The sequence below is a fragment of the Vulpes lagopus genome, chromosome 8 (genome assembly GCF_018345385.1).
Source record: "Vulpes lagopus strain Blue_001 chromosome 8, ASM1834538v1, whole genome shotgun sequence".
Lineage (NCBI taxonomy): Eukaryota > Metazoa > Chordata > Mammalia > Carnivora > Canidae > Vulpes > Vulpes lagopus.
Genome location: NC_054831.1, coordinates 8,900,101 through 8,927,494, shown reverse-complemented (window position 1 = coordinate 8,927,494; position 27,394 = coordinate 8,900,101). Strand labels below are relative to the sequence as shown.

General features: G+C 40.7%; 1 protein-coding gene and 1 pseudogene across 12 annotated transcripts in view; one reads left to right on the top strand and one right to left on the bottom strand.

Moving 5' to 3' along the window:
• Window positions 1-27,394, top strand: part of LOC121497956 (nuclear body protein SP140-like protein) — a 66,789-nt gene that overhangs the window by 23,202 nt on the left and 16,193 nt on the right. For 7 of the 12 annotated variants that reach the window (XM_041767823.1, XM_041767825.1, XM_041767824.1 and 4 more), the window contains 7 exons: window positions 410-493; window positions 1,251-1,334; window positions 4,816-4,911; window positions 9,976-10,059; window positions 10,466-10,549; window positions 13,966-14,082; window positions 14,869-14,922. In XM_041767823.1, coding sequence (XP_041623757.1) covers window positions 410-493; window positions 1,251-1,334; window positions 4,816-4,911; window positions 9,976-10,059; window positions 10,466-10,549; window positions 13,966-14,082; window positions 14,869-14,922 — 603 coding nt within the window. The remainder of the gene's footprint in view (window positions 1-409; window positions 494-1,250; window positions 1,335-4,815; window positions 4,912-9,975; window positions 10,060-10,465; window positions 10,550-13,965; window positions 14,083-14,868; window positions 14,923-27,394) is intronic. The other 5 variants (XM_041767822.1, XM_041767820.1, XM_041767821.1 and 2 more) reach the window with 5 other exon arrangements.
• LOC121498216 lies at window positions 21,781-22,827 on the bottom strand (annotated as a pseudogene).

Below are 27,394 nucleotides of genomic sequence, written 5' to 3'. Positions count from 1 at the left end.
AGAACAGGGAAAGGCAGAAAGAGCTGATAGGATTGGGGCTTGCCACGTGGGATGCAAGAGATCTACAAAGAAAAACTGAGCCACAAGTAGGCAAATTGACAAAAAGCAATGAAGAGCCATAAAGAAGAGAAAGCCCTAGAGGGAACCCCAGGGATTCATGGAGGTGTCCAGTCCCTCACGGTATAGAAGCAACAGTGTGTGGTGACAGCCTAGTGAGAAGGAGAAGGGATGTGTGTGTAGGATAACAGAAGAAGAAAAGGCAGAGCAAGGCTCTGGTAGGTCTTAGGCAAAGTCCTTTTTCCCAAGGAGAAGCCCACCTGAGCGCTGAACACCAGAGCTCGGCACAAGTGCCCTGAGGTCTGGTCCCTCATCATCACGTCTGGTTGGCCATTTCTGCTTTTTCCTTCAGTTTCCTGTGAGTATGAAGCTCCCCAAAGGACGAGTGGAGGTGATATTGAAGAGATCCCCGAACTGCTGCCAGGCAATGGGGGAGGTAATTATGATTTAAATGATCAATTACTTCATTAAATTTATTTGCCTGTCTGTATGCAAGGGACACTTCCTTTCCTTCCCCCAAACACAAATGCACACTTTGACTCAGCCTCTGGTTGCTTTCTTCAGGTGTGTGGGAGGCAGAGGGGAAAGGGGGCACATCAGTGAAAGGGCTCTCGGGTAAAGAATTGAAGGCTGCAGAATCATGGAAATGTCGACTGGGGGCACCAATGGAGTTGGCTAAGTGGGCCCAATTTTATCCAAATATATATGGACTCTAAATACTACCAGGTTGGGGTTTGTGAGGGGAAAGATAAACTTACTTCCCAGGATTTGCGTAGGATCAATGAAATACAGTGTATGGCAGAGACAGAGGAAGTGAGATAAGAGAATAAATAGGGAGATAATGGAGCAAAGAGATGACGAACTTCATGGAAGAGCAAAAAGATAGAAATGCAAACAGATGGCAGAAGGGGGAGAGCGAGTCATAGTCAAGGAGATCACGGCTTTGTGGTGCAGGTGCAGCAACGTGTGGAGACAGGGTTAGAGGGAGAAGAGGGAAGGGGAGAGAAAGGGACGGGGACCTAACAAGGTGCCAAAAAATGCAGAGCAAGTTCCGTGGGTACAAACATACTTTTCTTCCCAAGGAATAGTTCTCCTGCACTCTGAACTTCAGGGCTCCAGTGCTCTCTGAGCATTGGTCACTGCTAGGCAGAGTCCAGGCCAAGTATCTATCATGTTCCTGTTTCTCTCTTCAGTGTCCTGTGAACCTGTAGCTCTACAAATGGACGAAGGAGGAGAATCAGAAGAAATGCCCAGATTACTACTTTATGGTAGAGAAGGTAATTAGGATTTAAATGACCTGTTACTAATTTAAGCTTTATTTTTCTGTCAGTATAAAGGGACAGCTATTCTTTTATCTCTTCCCTATTCCTTTTCCATCCATCCATCCATCCATCCATCCATCCATCCATCCATCCTCACATATTCACGTAGACAAACTATGCCCAGCTTCTGATTGCTTCCCTTGAGAGATACAAGCCATGAAAGAAGATCTCAGACTGGGTGAATGAAAAATATAGATAGAGTCATGAAATGAAGAGAGATCAAAGTGATTTAACAATTCTACTTAAATAGACATGGAATCTAAATATAACAAAGCTGGAGTGTGTTATCAGGGAGGGGAGATAATTTTCAACCTATTTTCCCTGAGGTTGTGCCAGGAACATGGGCATAATGAGTATAATTGCAATACAGAGAACTCATGTGAAAGAGTTTGAATTCGACCTGGCAAAGGGAAAGATCCTTGCTCATTTGCCAATGGCCACAGTCCAGAGCATTGATAATATGGGAGGAGGAATAGGGATATGGATGAAATACGCAGAAAGTCTGAAACTTAAATTTTTAGTTTTAATTCTCAGGTTGAAAAATTAGAAACAGAAAGTTAGGAACTAGAGAGAACAGATAGAAGCAGGAACATGAGCACCATGGAAGAAAGGAGGTAAACTCCATAACCTTAGTTAGGTAGAGAACATGATGTTAAGTAAGAAATGCAGAGAGAGGTGGGGAGGGAACACTAAGAAACAGAAAGGATGGGAGAGGGCATAGAAATTATACATTGAGAAAAAGCACAAGGAAATGAGTGAAAATTCAGCAGGATGAACACGGGGTACCAGGGATAGAGAAGACAGTTTGGGGACATTGTAGGAATTGAGACAAGAGTCGTTGGTCAGGAACAAGTCTGCCAGTAGGGGTGGAACATGCTAGCCATGAGTTTTCAGGTTATGATGTCTCCAGTTATCAACACAACATCTATAATATTCTCAGAGGCAGTGGGCCTCCCCCAGGCATCCTTGTCTGCTCCCATCTATAATTTATGATCCCCAACACCTTTGTCGGGCCCACGCTTGTCTTCTAACCTCATTCATCTGAGGGTCTGAATACATCCTCCCTCAACTCACATAGCCCATCAGTCATCAGGTTAGTCAGATTTACCTCAAACTTGTCTCCTGCCCATCCATTCCTCTCCACACCCAACATAAACACTCTGGTCAGTTGTTTCTACTTACTGGAACCAGCAACAACCTCCAGTCTCATATCTTCCCCCCAGTCATCATTGTTCCCATCACACTCAATCTCTTCAGGTCAACTAGATGACTCTGAAAATACAGGTTGGTTTATCCTACTTTCTCATATTAAGTCAATTACTGCTTGTTGTCAGAATTAAATTAATTTTCCCTCCCATGGGTTCAGCCTCATGTCTGCCTGTCCTACAATTACTTCAAATTTTTTTCTAAAACTTTTCCAGTAATTTTAATTATCTGGTTACTCTTTCTCACCTGAGCTTTGGCACATGCTGGGCCCTGTGCTTGGACAGTTTTCTTGCCTACTTGCTCACTAATCAGTGGATGTTAGATACCATCTCAGAGATGCCTTTTCTGATCCCTAGAAAATAATAGGGTAAGAGATGGGGAGAAGACATAAAACAGCATCAGGGAAGCACAAGAGGAAAAAAGAGGAAAGAAATAAATCAAGACAGTGGCGGCTGGGTGGCTCAGCGGTTGGGCCCCTGCCTTCGGCGCAGGTCATGGTACAGGGATCCAGGGGGATTGAGTCCCGCAACAGGCTCCCTGTGGGGAGCCTGCTTCTCCCTCTGCCTGTGTCTCTGCCTCTAAGTCTGTGTCTCTCATGAATGAATAAATAAATCTTTTTTTTAAAAAAAAGGGGGGACCCTGGGTGGCGCAGTGGTTTGGCGCCGGCCTTTGGCCCAGGGCGCAATCCTGGAGACCCGGGATCCAATCCCACGTCGGGCTCCCGGTGCATGGAGCCTGCTTCTCCCTCTGCCTGTGTCTCTGCCTCTCTCTCTCTCTCTCTGTGTGTGTGTGACTATAATAAATAAATAAAAATTAAGAAAAAAAAGGAAATAAATCAAGACAAAGAGGAGTGCCAAGAGATCCCAAGAGTGAGATACAGAAGCAGATACAGAAGAGGCAGATACATGCAGAAAGGGCAAAAATGAGAAAGAGAACAAAGTGTGGGAGACAAGGTGTGCAAGGTCTCTGACAGTCTCTGTCAGATTATTGGGTTGTGGGAGACTTCCTTTTACCTGTGCAAAACCTTAAGACACAGGCATACAAACTCTTGCAGCCTTTGTTTTGTGGACAGGGCAACAAAGTACAGAAAGGCATGCAGGTTACTTTTGCAGGGGCAAAGCAGAAAAGGCAGAGTGGGCAGCAGTAGGTGTGTCACTGAGGGTGACGAAGTGTGAAGCCACCTGGCAGTCAGGGAGGGGTCCTCTGGGCAGAACACAAAGAGGAAGTCCCAGGAGTCCCACACATTCTCAAAGAAGTGCACCTGCATCCAACATAAGACCTTCATTAAGGAAATAAACTAAGTCGTAATTTTAGCCATTCTGACTGGTATCAGGTGGTATCTCATTGTGGTTTTGATTTGTATTTCTCTCATGCTAAGCAATGTTGAGCATTTGTTCATGGGTCTGTTGGTCATTTGTATGTCTTCTTTGGAGAAATGTCTAATGGGATGATGGGGATTAAGGAGGGCACTTGAAGTAATGAGCACGGGGGGTTGTATGCAACTGATGAATCACTAAATTCTACTTCTGAAGCTAATAATACAGTATATGCTAATTAAATTGAATTTAAATAAAAATTTTTTTTAAAAAAAGAAAAACTGAGCATGAGTTTCCAGATGTTTCAACTGTTTGACAATATTCTCAAGGGCCTGTGGACAGAAGAGTTGTTTTAACAGCCCCTTCCACTATAATGGAATGTAATCATCAGTCTCCTACCTTGGTATAGGGGAACCATTTCTAGTGCTTTTGATGTTGGGCCTGTTTCATTTAAAAAATAAAATATTCTTGAGTTTAAAAAAATAAGGGAAAAAACTAATGTTGATGGGGAGAGAAAGGAAATGCTGAGAGAGAAAGGAAATGCATGGGAATGGACTCAATCACTTGAGCTTGAGGACATCTAGAGTAAGAAAGCTAAAAAGGATAATAGGAGAAAGGAGATACATTATCACTGAAAAACAAAAACAAAAATCAAGGCCTCAAAACAAGAGATGGGGGAGAAGCCCAAACAATGGAAGAGAAATACAGAAATACAGAGATGTGTGGAGGCAGAAATGCAGGGGAGAAGTGAGCAGAGGAGGTGCAACAAGTTGGCAGAAAGCAGAACAAGACAGTGTGGCTCCCAGGGGCAGCATGGAGCAGGCCGGTGCCCTTTCCCATCCTGGTGGGCACGGACATGCTGAGGTCTGCTCCCATCACCCTCCATGGTCCATCCTGTCCTTGTTTTTCTGCAGTGACCTGTGACCCCGGAGTTCCTTCAATGACTAGTGAAGAGGAACCAGAGGAGATGCCAGAAGAGATGCCCAGCCTACCAGCAGAAGAGGAACAAGGTAATTCTGATTTACATTTCCCAACTACCTCAATAAGTATTTGTTTTCTGATCAGCATGAAAAGAAAATCTCACCTTTCTCCCATCCTATCATTCTATTCTTCATATTCACGTACATCCAGGTGAGACTGGCCATTTTCTGTTTTGCTCTTTTCAAACTGTCTTTTAGTTTTGTTGACTATATCGTTTGCTGTGCGAAAGCTTCTTATCTTGATGAAGTCCCAATAGTTCATTTTTGCTTTTGTTTCTTTTGCCTTTGTGGATGTATCTTGCAAGAAGTTACTGTGGGCAAGTTCAAAAAGGGTGTTGCCTGTGTTCTCCTCTAGGATTTTGATGGAATCTTGTCTCACATTTAGATCTCTCATCCATTTTGAGTTTATCTTTGTGTATGGTGAAAGAGAGTGGTCCAGTTTCATTCTTCTGCATGTGGATGTTCAATTTTCCCAGCACCATTTATTGAAGAGACTGTCTTTCTTCCAATGGATAGTCTTTCCTCTTTTATCGAATATTAGTTGACCATACATTTCAGGGTCCACTTCTGGGTTCTCTATTCTGTTCCATTGATCTATGTGTCTGTTTTTGTGCCAGTACCACACTGTCTTGATGACCACAGCTTTGTAGTACAACCTGAAATCTGGCATTGTGATGCCCCCAGCTATGGTTTTCTTTTTTAAAATTCCCCTGGCTATTCGGGGTCTTTTCTGATTCCACACAAATCTTAAAATAATTTGTTCTAACTCTCTGAAGAAAGTCCATGGTATTTTGATAGGGATTGCATTAAACGTGTAAATTGCCCTGGGTAACATTGACATTTTTACAATATTAATTCTGCCAATCCATGAGCATGGAATATTTTTCCATCTCTTTGTGTCTTCCTCAATTTCTTTCAGAAGTGTTCTATAGTTTTTAGGGTATAGATCCTTTACCTCTTTGGCTAGGTTTATTCCTAGGTATCTTATGCTTTTGGGTGCAATTGTAAATGGGATTGACTCCTTAATTTCTCTTTCTTCAGTCTCATTGTTAGTGTATAGAAATGCCATTGATTTCTGGGCATTGATTTTGTATCCTGCCACGCTACCAAATTGCTGTATGAGTTCTAGCAATCTTGGGGTGGAGGCTTTTGGGTTTTCTATGTAGAGTATCATGTCATCGGCAAAGAGGGAGAGTTTGACTTCTTCTTTGCCAATTTGAATGCCTTTAATGTCTTTTTGTTGTCTGATTGCTGAGGCGAGGACTTCCAGTACTATGTTGAATAGCAGTGGGGAGAGTGGACATCCCTGTCTTGTTCCTGATCTTAGGGGAAAGGCTCCCAGTGCTTCCCCATTGAGAATGATATTTGCTGTGGGCTTTTCGTAGATGGCTTTTAAGATGTCGAGGAAAGTTCCCTCTATCCCAACACTCTGAAGTGTTTTGATCAGGAATGGATGCTGTATTTTGTCAAATGCTTTCTCTGCATCTAATGAGAGGATCATATGGTTCTTGGTTTTTCTCTTGCTGATATGATGAATCACATTGATTGTTTTACTAGTGTTGAACCAGCCTTGTGTCCCGGGGATAAATCCTACTTGGTCATGGTGAATAATTTTCTTAATGTGTTGTTGGATCCTATTGGCTAGTATCTTGTTGAGAATTTTTGCATCCATGTTCATCAGGGATATTGGTCTGTAATTTTCCTTTTTGGTGGGGTCTTTGTCTGGTTTCGGAATTAAGGTGATGCTGGCCTCATAGAACGAATTTGGAAGTACTCCATCTCTTTCTATCTTTCCAAACTGTGAGTGAGACTAGGAACAGTGAGCAGAGCTCCTGACTAGAGAGAGAATACTTGCCTGGAGAATGTAAGGAGGCAGGATACAGCAAAGGTAGGCCGAGGCACCAGAGCAGAAGGGCCTGGGTGATTTTATTAAATGCTCATTAAAAATTCAAACACCAGCAGGTTATGGCAATTGAGATAATGAGATCTATTTTCTTTCTGGTACTACTTCTGGAAGTGCCAGGAATATGGAAATCAGTTTTGGGAATGATTGATAGGTTTGCACTTTTAGAAGGTCCCTTGGGAGATGGTTAGCATAGTGCTGGTACGGGAAGGCTGTCTGCTACTGTGGTCCATGTGAAAAGGGAAGAACTTTTGTCATTTTCTAGAAGACGCATCTGTGAGAATGAGGAAAATAGATAAAATAATGGAAATCTTACAGCCAGCCAGAAGCAAAGACTCAGAGAAACATAGATAGAAAAGGAGAAAGTGAAAGACAACATGGAAAGGGTGTAAGCTCATGATGAAATGAGATATGGAGATTAAAAAAAAGAGATTATATAGTAATTTGGCAAATAAATGCCAAAATCATAATAATGTGGAAAGAGGCACAAATAAAACTATGTAGAGAAAGAGTTGTATCAAAATAATTAAAAAATCAATAAGGAGTGGAAACTGCCATATGGAGAAGGGAGAAGTTGGGATTGTGTAAAGCTGAAGTATGAGTCTAGACAGGAGCATCTTTCAGCAAAAGGGGTGTCTATCTTATTAGTGAGTTTTCAGATTTAATCTCCCCAGTGGTGCCTGGAACATATTCAGAGAGTAATAACCTTCTCCCTGGCAGTCTCAGCTACTCCCAGGTAACAGAATGAGTCTCGAGTGCATGCCTGCTAGGGACACCTGCATCCCAAGGTCATCTGTCTACGTACCTGAAGGCATTTATCACAGGATCCTCTCCATTGGGATGACTCCGGAACAGACGCTTCCAAAATTGAAACTAACACCTTCTTCCATGAAACTAGAAACACCTTCTCCAGAGTTTGCTCCCTCATTAATGGGAACATGAATGTCCCATTTCCTCTTGCTCCCATTCTACCCGTTTTCTCCACTTTAGCATGACTGGTATTTGCAAGACATCAATCAGATCATATTATTTCCCCACATACATCTGGTGACCTTTGTTGCCTTAGGATTAAATCAGTTATCCTTTCTGTGGCTTTCTTTGTTTCCCACTCACCATGAGGGGCCAGCCTATTGCTTCTGCCTCACCTCTAGTGAAAGTATAAATATTTTCAGTTATTGAGATGTTCTGATCTTTCTTTTCTTCTTTAAAAAAAGATTTTACTTATTTATTCATGAGAGACACACACAGAGAGAGGGGCAGAGACATAGGTAGACGGAGAAGCAGGCTCCCAGTGGGGAGCCTGATGCAGGACTCGATCCCAGGACCGTGGGACCATGACCTGAGCCAAAAGCAGATACTCAACCACTGAGCCACTCAGGTGCCCCTAATCTTTCTTTTATACATGACCTTTGGGCAACTTTTCTCTGTGTTTGCTGGTATTGCCTTGACTAATCGGCTCCTTATCCTATCCCCTGATCAGGTTCGACTATCCTATTTCAGGGATGCCTCTCCCAGCATAGAAGAAAGGGAACAAGAAGAAACTGAATAAGATAGGGAAGGGGAATAAAGACACTAAAGAGTGTCAGAGGTGCAAGAGAAAAAGAGACAGAAGAAAAGGAAACAGAACATATCCAAACAAAGAGAAGCACCTGGAGACACTGGCAGGAGGAGACAAGGGCAGAGACAGAAGTAATGAGCAGAAGTGATGGGAAAGGGGAAGAAGTAGAGAGAGGATTAGGTGTACATGATGGGAGGAAGATGGTGGATGGTCCTCAGGCTCTGGTGATGGCATCAGGAGTGAGTCAGCCTGCAGGCCGGTGAGCCCAGAGATGAACCAGATGGTTTGGGACAGGGACAGTCCCTGAGTGTCCCATGGTTTCACTATGCAGATACCTGAGTGTCCCATGGTTTCACTATGAGTTTTCCTACCATGGTCGCCTCTGGTTGTGCACTGAGATGGCTGGTGGGTTTCATTCCTTTCTGCAGAGCATGATGATGCCCACTGGGAGGCTGGTGAGGCTCCTCCCTTTCAGAGGAGCCTCAGGAAACCTTGAGCTCCCCACCAACATGTGGGCCACGTAAGGAAGGGATTGCCAGCTCTGGGGTGCAGGATATCTGGAGCTGAATTCAGAGCTGAACAGCATGGCCCTTATTGTTAGAACAGATGTATTCCCTCATCATGTTGTAGTAGATAAATACTGGCAAAAACTGTCTTTTTTCCTTCACGCTTTTTATGTCTATTTATAGGAAGGACTCAGTATTGTGATTTTAATCCCTGCCTGCTTCTTACTTTCTATAAAGAATAATAGTTTAAGTATTTATCTAGTGCTTAATATTATTATTATATTGTCAGAATCTTGGGTAGGCTTCAAATGACACATGGTTCTGAGATCTATTTGGCAGAAGGAAAGATCAAGGGCTTTTGAACTGAAATTATAGTTTTTGTCACATTTTTGTCATCAGATTATTGGATTATATTGTGCTTTTTTTCTTTTCAAAGTACTGTGGCAAGTGAGATTTCCGCATCAAGCTTTAGGACTTAGCTAGGAAAACTGATATTATTCCTCCTTAGAGAAAGACATGGATGCACAAGCAAAGGATCCTTGTTTTTGCATGAGATCAAGTAGGAGGAAGAGCAGAGACCCATGCCCTGAGCATCTCATTGCAGGTAGTGGCTGTATGAGGCAGGGGTTGATGTGGTCACACAGAAGAGTCCAAAGAGAGATCTGTGGCTCCCAGGGGGAATAGAACAGGGCCTAAAGCAGAGAAACTTCCACTTCACTAATAAAGAATGCCAGGAAGGGGAAGACATCAGGAGAGACAGTGATAGAAGGAATGGATGCTGTTATAGGGAGTGGAGAGACCTGGAAAAACAGAGCTAGGGGAAATAAGCAGAAAAGAAAAAATCAAGATCACCATGGAGGGGAAAAAAGGTAGAGAGATAGGAGAAGTCGGGGAAGTGGAGCCCACAACATCAAAGATGCACAAATATTCTCCTAGTGCGGAAGAGGAAATGTTTGGAGGCAGGTTTATGGGAAGGCAATGGGGAAGCAGAGAATAGGAGAGACAGGTGAGAGAGGGCTTGATTAGATCTTGGGTGGGTTCCTTGGAACAAATGTCCCTTTTCCCAAAGGGTGGCTCTCCTGTGTTCTGAACATCCTGGCTCAGCTCATTTCTTCACTTCCCTTCAGGGTCCCATGATCCTGAGGCTCTCCAAATGATCAGTGAAGAAGAACCAGAGGAGATGCCCAGCCAAGTGCTATCTGATGGAGAGGGTAATTATGATTTAAATTCCCATTTAATTAACTGAATCTTTGTTTTTCTGTCGACAAGGAGGAAAATCACCCCTTTCTTCTCCTCTCCTCTGCCGCTCCCTTTCAGTTACCCATACATAAGAAACGTGTAAAGCCAAATGAAAACGATCAAAAATAGAGAGAGTATTAGGTGTATAGGAAGAGTGTGAGATGGGTGGGCCATTCTCAGCCTCTGATGATAGTGATACAAGCCATGCTAACTCCCAGGTCAGGTGAACTCCAAGGCAAGAGGGTCTGAGGGCAGGGACATTCCCACCTGGAAGATACTCGAGCCACCTTGGTTGTCTGGTTTTCTTAGGGTGAATTTTCCTGGTATGATTTCCATTGGTCATATGGTGGATCCACTAGGGGATTTTATTCTATTCAGCAGAGAGTAGCAGTGCCTGTTTAGAAATGTGTGATGAAGAAGAACTCCAGGAAGACTTGAGCTCACCACCAGAAAGTGGATCCGGTAAGGGAGGGGATATGGCTGGATTTCCTTCTCTCTTCTCAAACGGACGAAGAGTATTCCATTGTGTATCTATCTCTCTACCACATTTTCCTTATCTACTCATCTGTTGATGGACACTCCTAGGTTGTCTCCATGTCTTGGCTATTGTAAACAATGCTGCAATAAACATGGGGCACAGATATCTCCTTGACATTATTATTTTTTTCCTTCTGATATATATACCTACAAGTGGAATGGCTGGATGATACAGTGGTTCTAATTTTTAATTTTTTGAGGAACCCTCATACTGTTCTTCATAGTGGCTGTACCACATTACGATCCTACTAACAGCGTGCCGAGGCTTCCTTTTTCACACATCTTCATGAGCATCAGTTATCTCTCATGTTGATAATTTCTTTTTCTTAACATCAACTTTGCCATATAGCATAACCTAAAAATGGGGGTAGTATCTCATGATATTCGCAGTCCCCTGGAGCCAAGGAAGGAAATCTTGAGGGGACATTGAGAATTTTGCCTATGAAGGTGAGGCAGAATTTCTAGAAAATAATTGTCCAGATGAGCCATTGACTTTTCAAGTAAATAATATAAACTATTCTTATCAAATGGGACATCAAACAAAGCTGAGCATAAATGCATTAAAGAAAAGAATCTGGCTTTAGAAAAGATTATAGTAATTGGGTTAGACTCTACAGAGAAGTGAGATATACCTACCTTGTCAATTGCCTGCAGATCTTGAGTCATGCATAGTGTAGACATACTAATGTTCAGATCAATTATAAATTGATTATGTGCAGGAGAATTTTCTAGGATTTAAAGTTATTCTTCCTTCAGTACTTTTAACCTAGTAGCTTCTTTCTTTTCTTTCTTTCTTTCTTTCTTTCTTTCTTTCTTTCTTTCTTTCTTTTTCTTCTTTCTTTTTCTTTTCTTTTCTTTTCTTTCTTTCTTTCTTTCTTTCTTTCTTTCTTTCTTTCTTTCTTTCTTTCTTTCTATGTTATTTATTGGAGAGAGAGCAGGAGCAGGGGGTAGGAGCAGAAGGAGAGGGAGAAGAGGACTCCTCGCTGAGCAGGGAGCCTGACATGGGACTCCATCCCAGGACTCTAAGATCATGACTTAAGCTAAAGGCAGATGCTTAACCTACTGAGCTGCCCAGGTGCCCCTTAATCTGGTAGTTTCATTTGCAGAATAGATCCTTACTTATTAAATTTATAAGGATTTTTTTTTTTAAATAAAAGAAAGAAACTGTTAGATGATGGTCTGAAAGTAGCAGTTATTGGTTGGGACATGGGAATTATTGGTCATCTTTCTCTCTTATAGAAATACTATCAAATGCACTGTTTACTTTTGATGTGTCCAGAGTTCTCCTTTGAAACCAAAATTCATCTTTCGTGAAATTTTGCCACTTATTAAGATAAGTGCAAGAATCATTCTGAGAGTACAAAGAGGAAACTGAGTCCTGTCAGTGGGAGACTGTAGCTTTGGCCAAGATATGTGCATGACAAATAGGAACAAGGTCACCACATGCAGTCCTTAGTGTGAATGGTGTCCTGCAAGTGAATGGAGTATTGGGTTCCTCCATGGAGTAGAGACTACAATGGGAACATACGATTGATTACATGATAATAGTTGATCTCAGATTATGTGAAAACAAATGGTTTTCTCTCAAAAATTGACAAGAGGGTTTGAGGAGGGACTCAAGACCAAGGGTGACCAAATATCTTTGCACAAATTAGCTACTGCCCAACGGGTCCACTTCCATTAATTAGTTTTGTATAAAGGACTTATCAGGTCTCTGTCTCCATCTATATGCTTTGGATCACTTTCTTCTAACATTCAAGAAGCACAAGAAAATAAGGAGCAAACAAACACACATAAGACTTTGAAAAATGTAAGAGTAAATGAAGCAGTGGAAGAATAAAAAATATTAACAGAATATTTGCTAAATGCTGTACCTCCAAACCAAGATGTCTGACTACTTTGTGTCTAATTGCATATACATCTTTAAACAATAAGATTAACTCATAAATAGGAACTCAATGACACAAGCCAGAGCTCAACTTGTTGAGATGGATTAATCAGAAAGACAATCTGAATTGGGCACAAAAGGCTGTGGATTTACACCTGTTGGCCCAAGGATCCCACAGGACATTCCTAGACAAAGGTCTTTAAGATTGGGGCACTTGGGTGGCTCAGGGCATTAAATGTCTGCCTTAGCTCAGGTCATGATGCCAGGGTCCTGGGACAGAGTCCACCCAGGGCTCCCTGCTCACTGGGAAGCATGCTTCTCCTTCTTACTCTGCTTGCTGCTCCCCCTGCTTGTGATCTCTCTCTGTCAATAAATAAAATCTTAAAAAAAAAAAAAGAATCTTCAAGATGGCTTGGTGAGACCTCCATTTTTGGAGGGATAGACCATCATGCCATTTCTGAAGCTAAAAGAGGGATTTATTGCTTGCTAAGCTACGTGCATGGTGGGAGGAAGTACAGTACTTATAAGACATAGTTTCTTTTAAAAAGGAAATTGTTTTTATGTAGAGTTTTAGAAAGCCTGTAGTTCAGGAACTGTACACTTTCAGAACCCGGGAGTGTCTATAACTAGGTTATCATTTAATCAGAGACACAGGTTTTCTGGAGTGTGGCTGTTGCTGATTGGCTGATTTTCAGAAGCGTAACTCTGTCTTTGATTGGCTGGCTTTAGATGTGGTTAGTGATGTAAGTAGTGATGGCCCAATTGGGATGACTTTAAAACCCGTTCTGGTAATTGTTTTTTACAATTTTCAAAGAATAGTTGGGTTTCCTAGAAGGATAAGATCTTTTTATTTTATTCTTAGGGTTACAGGTAGAAAAGTAGGTGTAGAGAAAGCAAGATGAGGTACAAAAGAGCAAAAGCATGGCTTTGGCAGCTCTCAGTTGTGATTATTGGAGCAGGTGTAGTCTTCTCTCAAAAGGCAGTTCAGTTTTACTCAGAATATTACTTCCAGCCTGCTACCCTATGAGGGACAGATGATTATGACTTAAAGAATAATCAAAACAGAAACAGAGGCTGGGGGCTCCTGGGTGGCTCGGTCAGTTAAGCGTCTGCCTTAGGCTCAGGTCATAATCCTGGAGTCCTGGGATGGAGCCTGCCTGGGGCTCGCTGCTCAGCAGGGAGTCTACTTTTCCCACTGCCTGTGCTCTCTCGCATTCTATCTCTCTCTCAAATAAAAACGAAAGAAAAAAAGAAAGAAAGAAAGAAAGAAAGAAAGAAAGAAAGAAAGAAAGAAAGGCTGATAAAGAGAAAAAGACTTAAAGGAAGGGCCAGAGATAAGGAGGGTCAATGGAAGATTTCAGAGGAGGAAGCAGAGAAAAGGAGATCAAGAAAGGCACAGAAAAGGGGATCCCTAGCTAAATGAAAGTCTTCATACTTTACATTTTTGGCCCAGAAGCTGAGCTACCAGCATATGGAAATGAGAAGTGTTCCTGTGTTATGTGCTCCCCAAAGTATGTACCAGAAGGTCCAGAAGCAAGTACTGCAAGTAGCCAAGCATGTGACACGATGGGTGAGGCCACCGGAGGGAAATGGGATGAGGGTGACTCTATGAGCAGGGTGATGGCAGGTGGTCTGGTCCATTCCAGTATCCTGTTCCCTACTTTGCTTGACCTGACCCATTTGGGAAAAGTAGAGAGCCAAGAGACCATCTTAAAGTCATGTTTAACAGGATGGGCCCTGCTGATTACACATGAGTGATGTAGTAGAAACATGCTTTTAAAGATGGCAGTATCTTGTTTACTACATTAGTCTACTAATAATAAAGACTTGTATTTACCCAGTGATTTCTATCCCTCTCACACCCAATCTTCTGTGGAGCCCAAGAAAGCCAAGCTTACTTCTGCTAGATAACAGTGTCATTTTGTCACAACCTGTGAAAAATCTCAAAAGACAGCTAGTCATGCCACTTGCTTGTCAGGAAGAAAGCACATGTTTTTGATGGATGCCCTCTAGCATGTCACTGGTTTATCTAGTGATTTCCTGTAAATGTTTGCATGTAAGATTTTATTTAATCCTCACAAAAATCTTAAGACCTAAACAAATATCCCTGAGTAAACTGAGTACATGGGTATTTCAAAGTGTTTTTCCAAGCACCATTGAGAAACAAAGGAAGACCCAGGGCCCTTTCTGGACTCCTACTTTTCAATTCAGTACGTTTTTAGTCCTTTCAGAAAGAAGAGAAGAAAGACAATGACCCAAACGTCTTTATAAATCCAAGTCTTCTGCAGTATGAATAATCCTAAAATGTCTTAACTTTTATTTATTGATTTCCTCACCCTCACCTGTTATTCTCCAGATACTGCAGATCTTGGAAACAACTCTTCTTCGGGAAAACTCAAGAGGAAGAGAAGTAAGAGTGCATAAGATTTTACTTGCTTTTGATACTAAATAGGAATTTTTAATGCTAGCATTATATTGTTACTATTTACAATAATAAGTGATAATAATATGATGTCTGCCCAAAGATGTCCATATCTTAATCTCTGGAATTTGTATTATCTATTATCTTAACATGGCAAAAGAGATTTTACAGAAACAATTAAGTAGGGATGTTGGAAGGGAAGATTGTTCTGGATTAGCTGGGCACACCCAATATAATGGAGCAGGCTTGGAAATGTGGAGAGCTACTCCCGGCTGTGGGAAGAGTGGGAGTGGCTGTGGAAGGTAGTCACAGAGAGATGCCATATTATTGGCTGGAGGAGGAGGAACATGGAGAAAAGGAACCAGGAATATGATGACCTCTGGGAGCTGGGAAAGTCAGGGAACTGTATTCTACTCCACAGCCTCCAGAAAAGGATGAAGGCCTACTAGAACCTTGATTCTAGCTCAGAGAGACCCTTGTCAGACTTCTACCCAACATAACTGTGAGATAGTTAATTTATGTTGTTTTAAGCCACGAAATTTCTAGTCATTTGTTATGGAAACAATAGAAGAGGAATGCAGACTTTGAAGGAGTGCAGCTGTAATGCATTCCTAAAATGTGGAAATAGTTTTGGAATTGGGTAATGAGCAGAGGGAAGAATTTTAAGTGGAATAATAGAAAATGTCTAGATTGACTTGAGCAATTTGTTAGAAATATGGGGCTGAAGACTCTGATAGAGAAGGCTTGGAAGTGCAGAACATGGTAGAGAAAACCTATTTTGTCTTAGAGCATATGCAAATCATGATGAAGACTTAGTAGAAATATGGAAGTTCAAGGTGTCACTGGTAAGGGCTCTGAAGGAAATAAGAAACATGTTTTTGAAAACTAGAGAAAAGGGAATCCTTAGTATATAGTGGCAGAAAGCTTAGCAAAATTCTGTCCTGCCAATAATGCGGAAAGCTGAACTTTCTGGATATATAGCTAAGGAGGTTTCTAAGCAAAGTGATAAAGGTGCAGCTGGTTTCATTTTGTTGCTCATAGTAAAATGTAAGGGGAAAGAGGTAAATCAAAGGAAGAACTGCTTTGCAAAAGGAATCAGGACTTGATGATGTGAGAAATTCTCAGCCTTTCCAAGCTGTAAAAGATGCTAAAATTAGAAGCTTCACTGCCGGGAAAGTGTGGTCTGTAGTGACAACCAAGAGTATGGCCGTACAACTTTCTGCTAATGCACCAGAAGTAGTGAACGCTCAGAGTATTTAGTCATAAGGAAAAGGTTCTTTGAAGGGATTACGTTTGTGACACACAGATTAGCTTGGCCATGTCAACAGAAGTAAAAAACAAAACAAAACAAAACAAAACAAAACAAAAACAAACAAAAAACAAGAACATCCATGATTGTATAGGAAAGATCCATGGAAGAGTCTATCTAACGGAGGAGATCCTCATGACATACACAAGAGTGCTATGATCCCTAAGAATCTTCTATCAACAGAAACAAGGACATCCATGTCCCAATCTCTGGAACCTGTAACCAATTTACTTCACATGGCAAGAGACTTTGAAGTGTAATTAAGCTAAGGGTCTTGAAATGGGGGGATTGTCCTGGATTTTGTGGATGGCCCCAATGAAGTCATATGGGTCTTTAAAATCAGAAACCCTCTCCTCCTGTGGAGAAAGGGATATGGGATGGTTAATGATCAGAGCAGTGCAGTGTGACTGGTTTGAAGATGAAGGCAGAGGGCCATGATCCAAGAAATGGGGCAGGCTTCAGAGGTTGGAAAACGTAAAGAAATGGGTTATCCCCTGTCGCCTCCAGTAAGGAACAAAGCCCTGTAGACACCTTGATTTTAGCCCCATGAGACTTGTGTCAGATTTCAGACCTTCAAACTGTAAGATAATAACTTTGTGTTGTTTTAAGCCATGAAGTTTAGGGCAATTTATTACAGCAGCAATAGAGAACTAATACTTTTCATAAGACCAAAAAATTAAAAAAGGAATATTTCACCTTTATATGGTTAGATTACATCCTTTAAAATAGTAATTTATATTTTTTTCAAAATGCTCTTATCTTTATGTTTTTTTTTAAATATATGGTATTTGTTGAGGGGCCTGGGTGGTGTAGTTCTTGAGTGTGTGACTCTTGGTTTCAACTTGGGCAGTGATCTCAGGGTTGTGGGACTAAGCCTCGGGTTGGGCTCCTCACTTAGCTTGAAGTCTGCTTGGGTTTCTCCCTCTCTCTCCCTCTGCCCCTCCCTCCATGCACATGTGCACGTGTGCTCATGTGTGCTCTCTCTCTTTCTAATAGTAAATTAATTAATCTTAAAAAAAAGAAAATATATGATCTTTGTAAGCTTTCATATATATCCTCCCAAATTTTTTCTATGCATGAATTAACACACTTAGAATTTTATCATAAATCTAAACAAATCTATTCATATTATTACATTTTCTTTAAATCAATATATCATGCACAAGACATTACAAACATTCAACATTTAGCCCGTAAAAATTTTTATTTCATTCCTGTTTTAATTTGCATTGCTTGCATTTTTGTTGTGGTTGAGAATTTCTAAGTTATTGGTTGTTTGTTTTTTCTCCTAAAAATGCCTGGTACATGTGCCTTGCCAGTGATACAGTCTTGCCATCCTTTTTTTTTTTAAACCCTGCTTAACAAGCATAGGACTATTAATATAAATATTAAATTTTGCCAATCTATGTTATTATTTTGTTTCATTTGATGCTATTCTTTTTGGTTTGTAGTATCTTTTGTCCCAAGGAAGTTGGGAAATTTTAAGTAGTAAAATCCATCAGGCTTTTCCTTTATGGTTTCTAGGTTATATTAAAAATTTACAAGGGTATTTCCCACCTCAAAATATTAAAAATATTTTATTTGCTTCCAGAATATTTGAAGTACTTAATACTTTTTAGTGTTTAAGTCAATCTATAATTCACCTTTTTTGTGTATGATGTGAGACAGGAATTTCAAGAAATAACCCCAATGTTCCTTTCTTCATGATTTGAAATGCCCTTTTTATGTGCCTTTCCCTGTATTCGTGGATCTGTGCCTGTATTCTACTCTGTAACACTTGGGTCTGTTTATTTCTAATGCAGTAGCAAATTGGTTTAATACAAAGCTCTCAAGTATATTTTGCTATTTGTACTCATTATATTTTCTTTTGCAAGGAAAAAAGTAAAAATTACAGGAAGGAGCCTCAGAAAAGAAAGAGATTTCAAAAGTTCAATAATCCTGGCTCACTCATTGTGGATGAGTTTTAGAAGCAGTCAAGATTTCCCCCCAATACCTCCCCAATTCTATTGAGACTCTGAAAATCTATTGAACTTGCTGATTGATTTGTATAGAATTGAAGGAGAATGAGCCACACATTTATTCAGATCAACTTTTATGTTTTTCAACGTTTTAGTTTTCTTTCTGTCGATCTTGCACATTTTTACTTTTCTTCTCAGCTTTATTGAGATATAATTCTAGGCAATAGCAGTTGTCACTATTAAGGGATGACTGGATGAGTTTTAACAAATGTGATCTGTCATGATCACCACGATCATCACATTTAACATTTCCATCATCCAGTGGACATGTTTTCTTTTCCCATCCTCTGGCTCTTGAAAACTGCTGATCTGTTTTTATCACTATAGTTGTATCCTCTCTGGAATTTTGTGTAAATGAATTCATACAGTATTTATTTTTCCTTCTTATTTTTCCTGTAGCCCTTTCATTTATCATAAAGCTTCTGAGACACATCCATGCTGGTATGTGTCTCACTCCATATTTACCACCAAGAAGTATTCCATTATATGGATATTCCATAGATTGTTTATCTACTTGCCTGTTGATAGATGTTGAATTGTTTCTAGGTTTTGACTATTACAAATAAAGCTTTTAGGAACATATGCATACAAATCTTTGGGTGGATAGATGATTTAATTTTTCTTAGGTATATACCTAGGAGTGATACTACTGGGCCATATGAACATAAGTACATTTGACATTTTAAGGATCTGCCAAAGTATCTTTTCTGTTGTACGCTTTTATACTCCCACCAGCGATTTATGAAAATTCTCATTACTTCACATATTCACCAACACTCGGTATTGGTAATCTTGATTTTAGCCATCCTCATAGGTGCATAATGGTAATTCGTAGTTTTAATTTGCATTTTCTTAATGAGTAATGGTGCTGAGCATCTTTTTATGTATTTATTTGCCACCCGTAGATCTTATTTGGTTAAGTGTCTATTCAAATCTTTTACCCATGTTTAATTGGGTTGTCTATTTTTTAGTTGTAAAGTTATTAATATATTCTGGATACAAGTCCTTTGCTGATTATATACCATACAGTGTGTAACTCCTTTGTTCATTTGCTTAGCAGTGTCAAAGAGCAAAATGTATTTTGAAGTCTCACAGTATTTTTTATAATCTATGACTTTTCAGTTCTATTTAAGAAATCTTTGCTTAAGATACTATATTGTCTTCAAGAACTTTTATGGTTTTAACTCTTACATTTAGATCCATGATCCAGTTTAAGTTAATTTTTGCATACGGTGTGAGGTAAGGATTGATTCTTTCATTCTCTCTTTCTCTCTCTTGTTTTCTTTCTTTCTCTTTCTCTCTCTCTCTCTCTTTCTTTCTCTTTCTTTCACTTTCAGATATCTAGATGTCCTAGACCATTTGTGTATTGAATTATTGTGTTAATTACCTCAACATCTTTTTTTTAAGTCAGTTGCCCTATGTGTTTGGGTGTATTCTGGACTTTCTTTTCTACTTACCTATATGTCTAACTACATGCCAATACTACACCATTTTGACTACTGTAGCTTTATAATAGAGCTGAAATCTGGTAGTATAAGACTTCCCATTTTGTTTTTCTTTTTCAAATTTGTTTTTGGCTGCTTGAGGCTCTTCACTTTGAAGCTTCTTCTATCTTTCAGTTCAGCCACTCTCAAGATCAAGTCATTGTCCAAAGTGCCTATGGAGCCTCAGCCATGTGTCTATGTGTTAGGCCAACAGAGGGAAAAAGGTGAAGAGCAAAAAAAACGTCTTCCCCTAAAGGCCTATCTCTTTCATGAGAAGGTTTCTTAGAATTCCCCTCCTCCCACAATATTCTGCTCTTATCTTATTGATTAGATCTTAAAACTTGGCCATGAAAACTTGTAAGAGAAGTTATAAACTAGGGTACTTTCTATAGACACATTGACACTTCTAATAATATAGGTATTCTCTGAGTTAAATAGAAATGAAATATGCATATCTGGAACACAATCTGAACAATGGACCTCATTAGTTCTTCAAAATTTGTTGAAAGTTCCTTTGTACCCTAATGTTGGGTATTTGTAAATGTTCTTTTTTTAAAAATTTTTAAAAAAAGATTTTATTTATTTATTCATGAAAGACACAGAGAGTGAGGTAGAGACATAGGCAGAGGGAGAAGCAGGCTCCTTGCAGGGACCCTGATGTGGGACTCAAACCCCAGACCCTGGAATCATGACCTCAGCCAAAGGGAGACGCTCAACCACTGAGCCACCCAGGTGCCCCAATATTTGTAAATGTTCTATTCCACTTTAAAATAGTGTACATTGGTATCTAGCTTCTCTCCATACACATCTTCTTTATCAAGTACAACTTTGTTGTCTAAATCTTCTAAAGTAGGCTGTATTGGTATTGCATAAAGATGTGTTCAGTTCTCCCATGTGATTGTGTATTTGCCAATTCTTCCTTATTCTGTTGTTTTACTTCAAACACTTTGAAGCTATTCATGATTCTTATGACTTAGTGGATTTTTTAAATCATACACTGTTATTCTTATCCTTAATAATACTTTTTACCTTAAAATCTCTTTCTTGGGAAGCTAATATTGTTACTTGAACTTATATTTATTTTTTTAAGATTTTATTTATTTATTCATGAGAGACACAGAGAGAGAGAGGCAGAGACGTAGGCAGAGGGAGAAGCAGGCTCCATGCAGGGATCCTGATGTGGAACTTGATCCTGGGACTCCAGGATCACACCCCAGGCCAAAGGCAGATACTAAACCGCTGAGCCATCTGGGCAACCCGTTACTTGAACTTTTAATGTTTTTTTCTTAATGTTTATTATTCCTTTTTTATTAAAACCTTTTCTTGTACAGCTGTATTTTATGTCTTATAACAACACTTAGTTTTTTATAATCTTCTCTGAAAATCCTAATCTTTTAATAGTTTAGTTTATTTGCATTTATTGTGGATTCCTGATATATGTGGATTTATATCTTCTATATTATTGTTTATCATTCTTTTTCTGTGTTTTTATGCTCACTTTCTGCTTTCTGAAGAATTGAGATTGAATCCTGTATTCTTCCCCATTTCCTCTGCTGTTTTGGAAATTTGAGATGAAATTTCAGTCATCTTTTAACCATGACTCAATTGCAAATGATGTCGAGGGTCTGAGCATGTGGATTCAATACATATTTGGCATTCCATCATCACATAACTACTGTTATGTAACATTTTATTTTTAATATTCTCTCATCATGAATGTTGAAACTATTACCATTTTTGCAGTTGATGTTTACTTAAATTAAAAATATCTTTTGGGACACCTGAGTGGCTCAGTCAGTTAAGTGTGTGCTTTGGGCTCAGGTCATGATCACAGGGTCCTGGGTTTGAGCCCCCCAACTGGCTCCCTGCTCAACGTGGAGCCTGCTGCTCCCTCTCCCTCTGCCATTCCCCCCATTTGTGCTCTCTCACTCTCTGTCTCTCTGTCAAATAAATAAATAAAATCTTTTTAAAAATGTGTTATTATTTTATGTGCTCACTCTTCTTTCTTTTCTTTTTTTGTGGATCAATCATTTAATTAGGTTCTTTGTAAGAAATCTGGTAACACTAATTTATGAGAATAAACTCCATCTGTGAGAGAAAACCCAGAGTGGGGGTAGCCCTGAAGCTGAGGAACAGTTTTGATTTTTCCCAGAATTTGTGAGTCTACAGTTTTCTGATCAACATCGTGCTACTCTCTAATCTCATATTTCTCCTTCTCTGTGTCAAAGATCTCACCTTCCTGGTGTCTGGGTTTACACAGCTTCTTTTTGAAGTAAGCTTCACTGACATGTTTTGGGATTTTCACACTGCTGATATCAATTTTAGTGGAGGTGGCAATGACAAATTTCTGGTATGTTCAACGCAGAAAAGCTTGATTATGGGTCAGAGGTCTAGTCACAAGTAACAAGCCACTGCCCATTTCCTTCAGGAAAACCACCCCCTTGCCTCTGTGGTGCTCCGAGAGAATGATCAAAATGGTCCCAGGAGTGATGCTGGCTTGCAGTTTTCTCACATGCTGACTGAAAGGTTTTCTGCTGTTGCTCAACAGCTTTCAAGGCACATCTTTGGTAGGGTAATACCTAGGCATTTTGTGAAATTTAACCACTGGGGTACTATCATTCTGGTTTTGTGGCAGTATCAAGAACCTTCTCTTTCACTTCAACCCTGGATTTAGTTGCTGAATACCTCCTCTTGTACATGCCTTTCTGGAATACATAGCCCATCAGGAATATCTGTCATTTCCTCTGATGAGGATGGGGTTTTGGCTACAGTGGGGCTTCCCTTCTGGTGTTTCAGCCTTGAAGCTCCCCTTTTTAACCTTGCCACCAGCATCAGCCTTCTTGGCTTCAGGTTTCTTCTTCGTTTCTGCCATCTCAGATTTGTCACCTGCCATCTTGCAAGATGAGAAAGAGCTTTCTTCCTCCTCCTCCTTCTCCTCCTTCCCCAAAGCCCCCTCCTCCTAGTTCTTCTTCTTTTTGGCTTCACTTTTGTTTAGCTGATTTAATTCTTTTGGTTCTCCTAGTGAGTGGTCTCTAACTGGCAGACTCTCCCAGTGTTATATTTGCAAATTTACCTTGATAGAATTTTTTTTAATTTTTTTTTTTTATGATAGTCATACAGAGAGAAAAAGAGAGGCAGAGACACAGGCAGAGGGAGAAGCAGGCTCCATGCACCGGGAGCCTGATGTGGGATTCGATCCCGGGTCTCCAGGATCGCGCCCTGGGCCAAAGGCAGGCGCCAAACCGCTGCGCCACCCAGGGATCCCTTGATAGAATTTTTTTAGCAAGATTAAAAATTCTGGTACTTATTTCTCCTCAGTACAGTAACACGATTACTGCAGTGCCTTCTCAAATTATTATGTCATGGTGGGTGAAAATTCTTCTTTTATTGTGTCATTTCTTGGCAAATAATCTTTCCTTTCTTTCCAAAGCTCTTTTCACCAGGATCGAATCATAGAAAATCAGGTACAGAAAACATGGGAGAATTTTATGTAAACACCAATATACCTTCACATAGATTCAAAATTAGCATTATACTGTTCTTACTTCATTTATAGATGGTTCCCAACCATCTATCCATGTGTTTGTTCATACACTCCACTAACCCACTTTCAAGTTTGAAACATCTCAAGGTTGCAGACATCAGTACACTTCCCTCCAATACTTCAACCAACATATCATTAATTAGATTCATTATTTGTTTTCAGCCTTTTTCTTTTGAGATAACCTTTATAGTGAAATGCACAAATACTAAGTGTATCATCTGATGAGTTCTGATAAATGCATCCCCCCTGGTTAATCCAAATCCTTACCAAGATACAGAACATGACGATCCCCCTGCAAAGAGCCTTTATGACCTTTGGTATATCCTTATCCCTCACTCATGAGAGGGAACCACTTTTCATACGTTTTCTTGGCAAGTTAATTTGGCTTGTTTTAAAACTTTAAATAAGTGAGGTTTTGGAGCATGTTCTCATTTGGTGTAAGGTTTCTTTTACTCAGCATAACATTTTTCAGGTTTATCCACATTGTTAAATATATATCAGCATTTTGTTCCTTTTTATTGCAAAGTATCACACATTATATGAATATACCAAGGTTTGCATATATATATTCTCCTATTGGCACACATCGCAAGTGTTTCCTATTTTTTTGCTAATGTGGATAAGCTGCAGTGAACATTCTAGTAGAAGTCCTTCTGTGGCCTTCGTTTTTTTTTTTTTTTTTTAGATTTTATTTATTTATTCGTGAGAGACACACAGTGTGGGGCAAAGACATAGACAGAGGGAGAAGCAAGCTCCTCATGGGGAGTCTGATGTGGGACTCGATCCCTGGACCCAAGATCATGCCCTGAGCCAAAGGCAGACACTCAACCACTGAGCCACCTGAGTGTCCCGGCCTCACGCCTTCAGATCCCTTACGTAAATACCTAGGAATGAAATGTCTGGGATATGGGGTAGGTGCATCAGTTCTTTTCCCTGCAAACCCATGCCACCTCACCCCCCATGGTCGGGGGTGAGGTGGCACACACAGGCTGTGCTCAAGCTGAGGAATACCACACTTCAGAAACCTTGGTGGTAGAAGGGAGCTGTTAGCAAACCTGCTCAAACCTTACCCCTGAGGGAGACATTATCTTATTAGCTGGAACTTAAGCAGAGGAGGGAGACGTTTTCTATTTTATACAGGTCAGTAAACAAATCCGCTCTCTGACCTAGAGGGTTACATTATCTCTGGCTTCCAAGGCTGTTTGTTATTCAAACATCCTTGGGAAGATAGTTTGAGGCATGTGGAAATGCTAAGGAAAATTGCCTCACAACAAATTCACCTCACACAGCAGATTTTGGCAATTTTCCCCATGAAGATACCACTCCATCAACCATTTTGATTGATTTGACCAGTGTGGGCTAGGACCAAATCCATTCAATTTGTTTCTTGCAGTATTTAATTCATTTCATAAAGCATAAATGATGCAAGTCTCTAGTGACTACCGTAACCTATAATTTACCATTTACCATGTTTGCATTAGGAGGCAAGTGAATGCCTGGCTTTCACACAAGAAGTGCAATTCCAAGGGCATACATGGTGGCCCTGAAAGGGAAGCTTTTACAGTTGCCGAGGTCCCCTAATGGAACATACATCAACAAGGGGAAGATGGACAGTGCCTCCAACTTGGGCCCCTGGTTGAGTATAAAGTTAGAGCTCCCAGTTTCATTCGTTACATTTAGTCCTTGATTTGGGGGTGGGGTTCAGTTGAGGAGGCACTTCCGGAGGACAGTCCATCCCAATCTGTCCTCTTTCTCCATAACACCAACCAAATGGTATCTGCCTTTACCCCTCTCCAAAAGACTGAGAGTGGGCATGAGAATGATGTCCGGAGGAATCTTGCATGGGATATGCAGATGCTGGGGCCCATCCTGTTTTCTCATGTCTGATCCAGAATGGCAGACATCATCATTGTCATCTCTGTGGTAGGACATATGGACTGGGGTGGTTTTTCTCTGGAAGTGGAATTCGAGGCAGTTCTGCAAGGCAGATATCATTAATGCTTCCCCTTCACCCCATACGTGCTAGGCTTTATGGGGTTTCCTCCTCAGATGTCTAGATTTTTGCTTTTCCTTTACTGCCACAAAATCTGTGTATACCATTCTGGTGGCTATAACTTCATCTCCTTTCCAAATTATCTCCTATTCCCTTTATCCAAAGGGTCAGATACAAGTGGTGCAAAGGCATCTTCATAAAATGTAATCAGAATAAAATCTGATTCCTGTAAGCTCTCTGAAGGCCCTCCAGGCTAGTAGGGGAAAGAACGAGGCATCATCTCTAAGAACAGGGAAAACAGAATGCTGAATTTTTAGAACTGGTCTGTCTAATACCATGAATCCCCCACCACTTTTATCTTGATAATGATGCAGAAAGGAGCTGACCCCTTTCTGGGGACAGCTGCCTTCAGTGACCAAAGAGCCTTCCAAAGGTGCGTAGACAGGAAAAGATGAGGGATATAGAGTCAATCAATGCATGCGAAGTAGCTTTTTGGGGGGACACTTAGGTGGCTCAGTGGTTGAATGTCTGCCTTTGGCTCAGGTCATGATCCCAGGATCCTGAGATTGAGTCCTGCATCAGGCCCCTCGCAGGAAACCTGCTTATGTCTCTGCTTCTCTCTGTGATTCTTATAAACAAATAATTAAAATATTAAAAAGGAAGTAGCTTTTTTTGATAAAAGGCACACCATTGTCAGATTACTAATGGTTCAACCATGCTCCTGAGTTTCTAGGGCCACAGTGATGTAGCCAGAGTCAGCTGGTTTATAAGCTGAAGTGTGGATGGTTGAGGCACCACTCATAGCTCTCAGAGGGGCTCAAGGCCTGATCAGTGTCCTGGGAGCAGTCATGGACAAAGCCCCTTGTGTCTCCCCACTGAGAGACAAACAAGTCCATTTTGGGAGGAGTCACAAGCCTGGCACACAGCCATAGCCCATACATAGGGCTGGGAAGGGTCATGGAAAGCCGAGGGGACAATGGGGCAAATTCCAGAATTCTTTTTTTTTTTTTAAGATTTTATTTATTTATTCATGAGACAGAGAGAGAGAGAGAGAGAAAGAGGAAGAGACACAGGCAGAGGGAGAAGCAAGCAAGCTCCATGCAGGGAGCCTGATGTGGAACTCGATCCCAGGTCTCCAGGATCAGGTCCTGGGCTGAAGGCAACGCTAAACCATTGAGCCACACGGGCTGCCCAAATCCCAGAATTCTTGAACATACCATTTCCGTTGGATGAACAAGGCTTATTATTTGTAGGCCCTTCCTGCCTTGTAAGTCCTGGAGTCTGAGTTGACCCACCTCCGAGTGGAATGGGGATCCAAGTGGGAGTTGTAAGGCCTCCCTCCATGGTCTTCACTCTTAGCAGTAAAAATCTAGTAGCTGGCTATTTTTATTTCACAACAGTGACAAGATACGATCTTTACTTAACCCAGTGCCAATGGTCTTCTCACACTCTTATATGTTCATATCATTCACAAGAAAGCAAAGTAGAACACATAACCTGCTGTGGTTCCTTTAAGCCCTCCAGGAACTCCAGGCACTAGATGGCACAGAAGTGGGAGGATTTGTGACACAAGTGCAAGTACAGAGATTGTTTTAAGTCTCCGCATCAAAGCTGAGAGGGCCTCCCAACCTCCAGCATGGCATATTATCCATGACACTATCCAGCTCTGAGGAGTGTGTCTCCTCATGGCATATTTGAACTGGAAGACACCTGAAGAGGAAATGTGTTGACATATACCCACAACAATTATCATTCAGGCTAAGGCACCAGCAGGAATTTATTTTTGTGTATGTGTGTCATGTTTTGTTTTGTTTTTTATTTTTAAAAAATATTTTATTAATTAATTTATTTGAGAGAGAGCAAGTGAGTGAGAGAGAGAGAGCACAAGCAGAGAGAGGGGCAGAGAAAGAAGCAGATTCCCTGATGAGCATGGAACCTGACGTAGGCTTCGATCCCATGAACAACCTGAGCCCAAAGCAGACACCTAACCGACCGAGCCACCCAGGCACCCCTGTTTTTTACTTTTCAAAGGAAAGTCATCTTCTGTAATCTCCCAGGTCTGTGTGGAGTAAAGCATAACTCTGCAATCAGTGTCACACTGCTGCACTGGTA